Source organism: Mya arenaria, chromosome 13, assembly GCF_026914265.1.
Source record: "Mya arenaria isolate MELC-2E11 chromosome 13, ASM2691426v1".
Lineage (NCBI taxonomy): Eukaryota > Metazoa > Mollusca > Bivalvia > Myida > Myidae > Mya > Mya arenaria.
The window spans coordinates 10293180-10303259 of record NC_069134.1 but is presented as its reverse complement, the minus strand read 5'-3'; the positions used below and the strand labels follow the sequence as shown (position 1 = coordinate 10303259).

At 36.7% G+C, this 10080-nt stretch overlaps 2 protein-coding genes across 2 annotated transcripts; one reads left to right on the top strand and one right to left on the bottom strand.

Moving 5' to 3' along the window:
• Positions 1 to 395: 395 nt before the first annotated feature.
• On the top strand, positions 396 to 5238 carry LOC128212805 (SOSS complex subunit C-like). The gene is made up of 5 exons (XM_052918126.1): positions 396 to 527; positions 2706 to 2799; positions 3812 to 3863; positions 4064 to 4114; positions 4431 to 5238. Exons 1-5 carry the CDS (start codon positions 497 to 499, stop codon positions 4530 to 4532), a joined length of 330 nt encoding a protein of 109 aa, XP_052774086.1. The 5' UTR covers positions 396 to 496; the 3' UTR covers positions 4533 to 5238.
• On the bottom strand, positions 5144 to 8479 carry LOC128212804 (IQ motif and ankyrin repeat domain-containing protein 1-like). Its single transcript, XM_052918125.1, has 5 exons — positions 8146 to 8479; positions 7475 to 7583; positions 7107 to 7241; positions 6799 to 6939; positions 5144 to 6568 (listed from the first exon to the last, which is right to left on the bottom strand). The coding sequence occupies exons 1-5, from the start codon at positions 8282 to 8284 to the stop codon at positions 6418 to 6420; spliced, it is 675 nt and encodes a 224-aa protein (XP_052774085.1). The 5' UTR covers positions 8285 to 8479; the 3' UTR covers positions 5144 to 6417.
• Positions 8480 to 10080: the final 1601 nt, after the last annotated feature.

Here is a 10080-nt window from a genome sequence, read left to right as displayed (position 1 = left end):
TGATATCAATTTTATGAAAGTTTTTGACAATCATCTTTTTTTTTCTTGCAATTATATCATCTGGTGTCTTGTCCCTTTAAAGCCGGATCTGTATAAAGGATCGTCTCGAAAGCATTTGTGACGATTAAGAAGTAGTATCTTATTTAAATAAATATTTTCTTTTAATATAGTGAAATTTGTTCAATTCGGTGTGTTTAATGCTGTTCTTTATTTATGAGTGGTTATGTGTTTATATGTAATTTACTTCTATATGTTTGTCTATATACATAGATGGGACGGAAATAAACAAAACGTGCACTTTACAAATCAAAACTAAATAATGAAGGATGACTACGTCGTATGTGACTGGGGAGGGGAGGTCATTGCGTATGAAATTAAATTGTGTTAAAATGGTGTTATGTAAACTTGCTGGTGAAAGCGTTCACCGATTCAGACCAACAACAACTGGCAGTAAACAAATAATTCATAGTAATTTAGCGTTTGTGACCTGAGAAAGATGGCTTTTCAACCACCAAATACTGGACAAGGTATTGTATAATAGTTTTGTTGTATACTTCAGTGAATAACTTCTTTACAAAAAAGTATGCCAAGTATTTACATTTGTATATATTTCGGATATTTCATAATCGGACTACACGGACAATCTGTATCTGTATCTGTTCAGTTACGTAGAAGGACCACTTCTGGCATATTTCTACGTGGGGAGGGGTTCTAGTAGCGCTGTGGGAGAGCTTTTTTTTAAAGCCCTCGACTGTAGATGCGCACACAACACTCGTCTTCCAGGTGGTTCCAATTTACAAGTGTTTCCACAAAAAATGAATGTTTATACTGTTCAGTGTGAGCAAATGGAATGTTATATGAACGTGTGTTGTTTGAAACACGTCTATCTATTATATTAGAAGTTAAATAATCCGTGTATGCTTTTACTTTTACGCAGCGCTTATTTGATTGTTTAGTCAGGTAAAGATCAGGGTCCAATGCCGGCACCATACCCCCTGCTATCTTGTAGAGCATCACCAGTCTGTTGGATACACGGCGGTCCTGTAGGGGGCTAAGTTCCAGTGTGTTAAGCATTTCTGTCACACAGCCTTCTTCCTTGGTCTTGTAGTTGTTTAGGATGAAGCGTGCTCCTAGGACAATAAATTTAAAACGATAAGACCTTATATGCACCGTATCGGAGGTTTGTGAATCAGGGCCAATGCCCCCCCCCCCCCATATGGGCACGTGGAAGTCAAATCATTAATTGTTGCTGGTTTGAAGAACTCTTCATCTTACTCAGTGGTAGGTGCCACTCTTTTATCTACTTGATCAATTGGTGCCACCAGCTGATATTGTTATAAATCAGGCAAAGTCTAAGGATAAATTATTTTAAATCACTTGCTAATAAAAATTACATAAACATTTGCAGATATTAATTTCCTTTCCAAATATGTAATCTTCATTGGGTCTTATATCAATAATGAAAAAGTTATTAGTGTTTATACAACACAAGGGTAATATAAAGTCAGATGGCTTATCATTAATAGGAAAATACCGAGATATTCAAGGTATCATATCTAACTGGGTGGAAGAATGAAATGGGTCAACAGCTGTATCATACGCCCACTTTTTCGAATTCGTAATCCCAATACATAATATTATTTATCCTTAAACAAATTGTTAAAATGGTCAAGTAAGACACAGTTAGTTTAAATTTGCAAGTAACCATTTCAATTTGGTTTGTTACCTTAAGCAACCTTACAAGTTTTTGATCTCATGATACTTTGTCTTATGCTTTATAATATTATCCATTCGATTTACATTTCCTAACATCGTATCATGTTTTGAGACCAATGCAAGTTATTTGGAGACAATTGGTTGAAAACAGTTAGTGACGAGCTTTACAAAACCAACGTCCGTATGAGTGTCTAAACCTTATAAGCTATGTTTTCTTGGAATTATTGGTTGATTTTTTGTTTTTTATTTAAGTTAAATAATCATGTTTCAACCAATTTTAGTCTTGAAGAAATGGAGGGGGAGGGTGGCCATAGGTTGGGTCAACATTTTCTGTTAATTCTAGTGGTGAATACCCATTATAAATATAAAAAAAATTCATGAACTATTTCAAGTCCTTTCATAATAATGGTGATTTTGTCTCCTTGTCCTCATTCGTGATTTCTCCTCTTAGCGTGCACCAAAATATGCCAGTTGTCAGTAGAAATTTAAAAAAATCGATTTGAGGACAGGGTTCACCCCCTTCCCACACCCAGCCCCTCCAGAGATTGCGCCTGAATTATTTTCTGGGGAAAGCACTGAATATGAAGGTCCCATTATGTTTAAAGAAACACAAACATAACTGTTTGGGTCTTTTTGATAATCCCTAAAAACTTCTGTATCATGTGATGATGTCCAGTGAATAATCATTTTTCCCCAGGGGTTTCACCCCCCTCTTTACAGCAGAAGGGGGTGTCCTCTTGTAACATCTCAAGTTTAGTCATTGTAATTTGATTAACAATTACTATCCCATTGAAAGCTCTGATAAATTTAAGAAATATTTTATTTCAAAAAAACAAAACAACAACACTTAAATGATTCTAACTTGTCCAAAATTAAGTGTTTTCTTTATATGAAGTGCAGTGCAGTGCAGTGTCCCTAAAAAGAATGCCAATATAATTAATAAGTAAAAATGCAAAAAAGTTATTTTAGCATTTTTAATTTACCAACAGAAAGACAGAATCGGAAGATCCTTGAGCAGTTGGAAGAACAAAAGAAGCGACTTCGGATAATGTCCGCTACAGCACCAGGAACCCCTCCAGTCAGGTAGGCGGTATTTATGTATGATATATAAATTAAGCCAAATATGAACATGTGATAATAGTAAATGGTACCTGCCACCCCTACTTTTTAACTACTGGATACTTTGTAGCATGAATACTTGTGTTCATTTAAGATAAACAATCCGCAGGTACTTTGACTCAAGCTCCATAATTGAATATTTAAACAAAAATTGTAGAGAATAATTTCTTTAACAGATCCTTTTTAAAACGATGAATGTTCACAAGTAACATATTTTAGCTCATCTGTTTTTCCTCAATAAAAGTCACGGTATTATAAGCCTTGGTGTCTTCAGCGGTATTATAAGCCTTGGTGTCTTCAGCGGTATTATAAGCCTTGGTGTCTTCAGCGGTATTATAAGCCTTGGTGTCTTCAGCGGTATTATAAGCCTTGGTGTCTTCAGCGGTATTATAAGCCTTGGTGTCTCCAGCGGTATTATAAGCCTTGGTGTCTCCAGCGGTATTATAAGCCTTGGTGTCTTCAGCGGTATTATAAGCCTTGGTGTCTTCAGCGGTATTATAAGCCTTGGTGTCTTCAGCGGTATTATAAGCCTTGGTGTCTTCAGCGGTATTATAAGCCTTGGTGTCTTCAGCGGTATTATAAGCCTTGGTGTCTTCAGCGGTATTATAAGCCTTGGTGTCTTCAGCGGTATTATAAGCCTTGGTGTCTTCAGCGGTATTATAAGCCTTGGTGTCTTCAGCGGTATTATAAGCCTACGTGTCTTCAGCGGTATTATAAGCCTTGGTGTCTTCAGCGGTATTATAAGCCTTGGTGTCTTCAGCGGTATTATAAGCCTTGGTGTCTTCAGCGGTATTATAAGCCTTGGTGTCTTCAGCGGCAGTATTTTATCCCAAAGACTGTTCTAGACATACATATGAAACTTGGTACACATGTTGGAGGAGACAATGCACACATGTTAAGCAAGGCCCATAACTTTGGTTTTAATAACTGTTGAGTAATGCTCTTGATTGAAATGTTTGGTTTTCTATGTTTCCAGTGGTCCATCTCCGGCAGTAGCCTCCTCCCCAGCTGTTACAGCCCAGCCTATGGTCGGTGAAGATACACAAAGATCGTTGAATAACATATATTATAACCTTAAACTCAGAATTAATGGCATAAGATAAATTTATGAAATAATAACACTCATGTGTGTAATGATACATCCTTAATTATTGTCTATTGTGGATACTGCTGTCTTAGAATGTTTATGGCAATTTTATGCAGTTAATGGCTAATTTGTTACTTTCAGGTATTGCCAGAAACACAGCCAATGAACCCAGCACAGAGAACTGCATTACAGGTTAGTGCAATATTAGATCTTGAAATGGGGCATAGCATTTTAGTAAACATTCTCCCATATGAGACTTTGAATGAACAAGCCCGTCCTCTTACACTAGTACATGTACTTGACAATCTCATAAATCCAGAATGTGAGCTAGCCTGAAAAGCATTTTACCAGTGCATGGTCTGCAGGTTTAAGCCGTTATTTTGACAACTGGGTATACATCCATCAGAGATGAATCAAACATTTCTTATAATAAAATCATAATTCAGTGTGAATTATATAGCTACAATGTTCCTTTATGATTATGTATTACGTGTCTCGTGTATTTCAGCATGCCAATGCCAACTCGTTTGGATACTTCTTCACCCAAGACTCCTCATTTGGCAACCTCATTCTTCCAGTGTTGCCACGGTTTGAGAATGCAAGGACTTGAAATACAGGGGGATTAAGGGAAAAATAAAGCTGTACAGACGAGGAAAAGGCACCAATTGTTATCCAATACGCTGGAATGACATTTACAAGGAGCAAACCAGTCTGGTGATTTGGCATGGTTTAAGAAAGTCCGACCTTTTTCAGTTTGATAAAATGCCATAATATAAACAAATGGTTGTCGTCACCGGCAATTTATCATTACTATTTTAGCACTTCTTTTACGTGTGAAAGGCCTGACTTTGGCAAAAATAATGTGTTTTATGTGTGTATATCTCAAGCAGATAAGGTTATTTTTGATTTAGGCGATATTTCACCTTTTTCATGTTTTTTATTACATGATTGTAATGCTATTTCAAGAATTTCATGAGTATGTATTTTATTTGGCAGGAGTTATTGTTTGCTAGTTTCAAGTGTTTTATAAGTTATTCATGAATTATGTGGTACTGATGAAATAACATATTGGAAAATAATGTTGTTGTCATGGTGCTTTTGTACTTGGCAGGAAGCCAAGGTAATGAATCAACCATAGCAACCCACAAGATGGCAGCTTTTTGAACCCTTGATAGGTACAATTTTCAAGAATAACATGGCAAGAAAATGTACCAGTAGATAAGAATTTTGTTATTTATATTATAAAACTTGTTTTCTTTCTTTTTTATTTCAAGATAACAAAAGATAAGTAATTTGTAAAATATAAAGTCAGAGTATAAAAACATGTAACATGAACATAAATATTACATATTGCATCACAAAACAGTCATATGAACTTCTGTCCAATCAATAATTGCAATTGCTGATTGCATATATATATATGTGATCATTATTTCAGTAATTTATGTAAACCATATCTCATAAACACTGTACAATAGTTTAATAAATCTACCATGTTTTGAAACTGCTAATACAGGTACATGTATACTGTAGTCTAGTTACATTTTTGTTAGCATTGTTAAAATCCTGCTACCAACTTTAAGGTATGGGCAATATTTCAGGGATAAATGCTCCCTTAGCACCCTGTCCTTTTTTAAGAAAAGGAAGCTTAAACCCTCAATTATAGAGATCAAATTAAAGGTCCATTAGTTAATTTATGACAAAGTCAATATTATGTGTATAACTATAAAAGGAAAATAAATCAAAATCAGCCGTCAGCAGTTGGGAACAATACCCATTACATCATGGTAGAGAGATAGTCTTGGAGGGTTTATATATCATATAAACAAAAGTTAAAATTGTGTCGAAAATTGTCAATATTGAAATGAAAGATGTCGACATTAAATATGCAGTGTTATTGTTTTTGGATGTTATAAACATACTTTGGAACAAAACTATTCTTTTCTGAACGGTTTTTGCAATGTAAATAAGCGTTAAAGAGGCTATTAATTTCTCTATTCGTAAACATGAACAAATATATTCGCCGGAACTGAGTGTGCTGCTTTGAACTAGTGTTGTTAGGAACAAATGATCTGATATGGTCAAAATCAATTTGGACAATTCAAGAGCCATGTGTATCCTTCATAAAAACCATTGTTTTTGACATTTATTCATTCTTTTTGGTAAATTATTGTTTTAACTGTGGTAAATCTTATTTGGCAGTAAGAGTGCATCTTTAAGTTACATACTAGACCAAATAAAATGGGGTCTAATTTTGACTGCAAGGGCCATAACTCTGGAGTTGATTGTGTCTGTTGATCGAACTTGTATGCCCATAAACATTGTAACTAAGTTTGGTGAAGACTGGATAAAAATACTCCTGTAAGATGACATGTACGCGTGACGCTGCTGACGGCTGCGGACCATGAAGACGGCGTTCAACATTTCAAATATCGATAAAAAAACTACTGACTAAAAAATATACACAATGTGAAGAACTGACTGCAGGTGGTTGACTAGTTGACTATAACGGTGAAGAAGTCGTGCAGTGCCGACGCCGGCGGATCGACATTTGTAAGGACAACAAACTTGAACTCCGCGGCCCTGTAGTCGTAGGGGTTCTTGTACTGTTCCTCGTCGTCGTTAGCGCGGTACAGTTTGCCCCATCTGACAAAACAAACATGTTCAGGAGTCATAATTTAGATCTTATCCTGTGTGGTGATACACAAATAATGATGTAAATACCAACGACTGTGCTGTCATCTTGGATCTTAATGCTACAGTAAAAATAATTAATCCTGATCTGTCTTCAGAAATGCCTTTCCTGACACGCAGAATGACTAGAATCGCCGTGGCAGGAAACTTAATCATATTACTAATAATACAGTTGTTCTTACTTGTTTTCGTCCTGGCTGATGGAGAGGTCGAGCATGTCCTGCCAGCATCCGGGGTATATCTCCTCATACTTTCCTTGAGCCACATCCAGTATCTTCTCCTGGTCGGTGTCGCTCACATCCAGGATGTTGGGCTTCCCGTGCCTATATTATATCTGACAATGGGTATCGTGTTCTACTGAGCATGTCTGGCCGTGAAATACATTAGGCATCTAGTATTCTATCATTATAATTTCGCGCTTAAAATTATTATTTTACCCCGTGTATAATTATGATATTCAAAATTTTAAGACTCCTATCCCGTTACATACTTGAGGCTTCCTATAAGTGCCTTCCTTAGGGGCTCTGGTTGAAAATCTACGGCGAGTGTTGCCTGGATCATGTTGACGTCACGGTATTTGAGGAACGTCCCAACGTTCCCGTTGTGGTCCACGATCAACAAGCACCTGTAAGAGATTCATTGATTTATTGAACGCGATCCAATATTCCACATTACCATGGTGTCTCACATTTTCCTGCGGACGGTAAGAACGATTTCCTTTTTTAATAGTTTGTATAGACAAGAGTTTTCTTAAGTAGACGCAATAAGTATGTATACTCGAGTGCCCATGGTTGACATGGTAACGTTTTTAAAGCAATATTACGTAAGACCCTAAACCACTGACGCCGGTGCACTCACCTTCCGGAGGCCTTGTACTCTTCCCCGACTTCACCGATGCAATTAACGACGTTAGCGATCGCCTTTAATGTCACTTCCTTGGGCTCCATCGTGCGCTTCGCTGGCTTGGCTGGAAACAGAGGGGAATGAACTGTATACGCAGGTTGGAGGGTGTTTTTTATGATTACACTTAACTTATATTTATTATTTGTTTAATTTAAGTTACTGAACAGATTTGAAGATCAATGTGAATGTCACGTAGCTGTTATGTACCATATGTTTAAATGTAGCTTAAAGCACTGTGCACATGTACAATAGATATCAGAAAATAAATAATTAATCTTTAATTTCTTTTAGATTCAAGGCTTTATTGTATAAGCAGTCGTATTTGATTTTATATCGATACCATTTTATGACCTTTCTATTCGACTCTAAAATTGCTACCATTTATTTAATGCATAAAAAGTTCGTTCTATACACACACATTATATGCCAAACTTATAGCTATAATATTTTTTTTCCTTACAAAATAATTTAGTAGAAAGTCTCCTTTCACGATTGCTTTTTTGGCACTCATGGAACGCACTCATTAAGTCTGACTTGAGGAAATCGTTCAAGAATTTTAATCGTAAATAAACTTTTAGCAAGATTCAAACGTTTTTTGACAGGAAATAAATGTTCAAGTTTTGTACCTTCCTCCTTTTTGGGTTCCTCTTTCTTGACGGGCGCCTTGGTGGCCGCGGGCTTGGCTGCACCCTTGGCCGGCGTCTTCCCCGTGGCACCCTTAGCCGGGGTCTTTCCTGTGGCAGCTTTCGTCGTCTTGGGTGGCATGGTCTCTTGAAAACGTTTCCGTATTTCCTTTTTTAATATTAGTTATAGTTCAGGTGTTTGGTATGTTATTCACAAACAGTCGATCTTTGCTATCAGTTTAGAGGTTTTAGCTCAATTCAAATCTCTTCAGCACATGTAAAATTTTACTGCAGTTTTTAATCTTATTCTGCGTTCTAAATTTAAGCTTTCAGAACATTTGGCAATTTATTTATATAGCCAATAGAGTTGATCTGGGGGTAACACCGATCGATAGGTCGATATCTACAAGTCAATCATGTGTATGAAATGACGAATACTTTGTATGTAAAAATTGAACAAATATAGAGACGGGGAATTCCGTATTAAAGTTAATGATAAATCTATACTGTTAAGACATTTCAATAAAGAACAAAAATAACGGGAAATCACCGCGACATTGTTACACATCTCATAATGTACATGTAGTTTGACCTTCCATCGAAAATTATGAATTTTAAAGGTCCTTAACTAGTAAAGCTTGGACGTAGGTATTCAAGGTTGACATGATTGTATTTCGTGACGAAAGTTGTTCGATGTTTTATCAGCTGATCGTGTAAGTATTCCCTTTTGGAGTGGATTCAGGGTTTGGCACATCGTCGGCAACCATGGTACTTTCTTCCGTTACACTTCATACAAAGCATAGCGTAGTGTGTATCGGAAGTATCCGACAATGGGTTTGGCACTCAGGGCAGCGAAAATTCAAGTATTAAATTTTCTTTTCACCCGAAATCTAAGGAAAATACTGCTTTAAACGTGCCGGAAGGAGTTCCGACCACCTACCATGCGACAAATTCAACAGACGCACAGACAACAAAGATACCCGATGGGACAGCAGCGCCACCAACATGACCGACGGTATCACACTTTCAATTTATGTAGGTTTTGTAACGGAGTGTTCCTCTTGTAGCATGCATTTACATGATTTATGTCTATCAATTTTCGCCGCCCAGCCCTTCTCTCGGTTTTCAAACGACCGAATTATACTCACTGTTTTGACTACGATAAAGAATCACGGTCTATATAATGTCTCAGGTTGGGGGATCAAACTACTTTTTTACTAGTACTTCAGTGAGTTTGGACGATGCTGTTTGTAAGTGTTTTTTTTAAATTAAAAAGTTCCGTTTTGAGTAATTTGGGCATTTTTTCTCCTATATTAAAAAGTAAACTAGGACGAGATGAGGTGGAGTTGTTGTTGTTGTTGTTGTTGTTTTTTGTTTTTTTTTGTTTGTTTTTTTTTTGGGGGGGGGGGGGGGGGGGCGGGGTGCTATAAGATGCTATGCGTACCACAGATTATCATAATCAAACCCCTGATGAGCGAGAAAGACACAAAGGAAAAAAGGGGAAAAACTAAAATGATTCATATAATCACGTACCTATACATCAGGTATATAATACAGGCCCGTGACCTAATGTTCAACTTGCTTTAAACCTTTTATTCAAAAAGACTATCGACAAATTCGTGAACGGCATTTTATTGCTTTGAAGAGGTCAATGCCCCTCAAAAAGCCTGTTTATAACCTGGATAGGAGAACGAAATATACTTATTCAGGAGGGGGGGGGGGGGGCAGTGGCGTAGCTACATATATGCCTTGTAGGCCTGGCCCCAATTTCTCGAAACTTCTTAAGCTTAACAGGCTTAAGAAGCTTATTTCAATTACTCAAAATACAGACTTGAATGGAATTTTGATAAATGAAAAAAGGTTTAATTTAACTAACATACAGATAATTCCTATCTAAAGTATAAAAACTCTTAAAGAAGTAAATATTATCCAAATTAT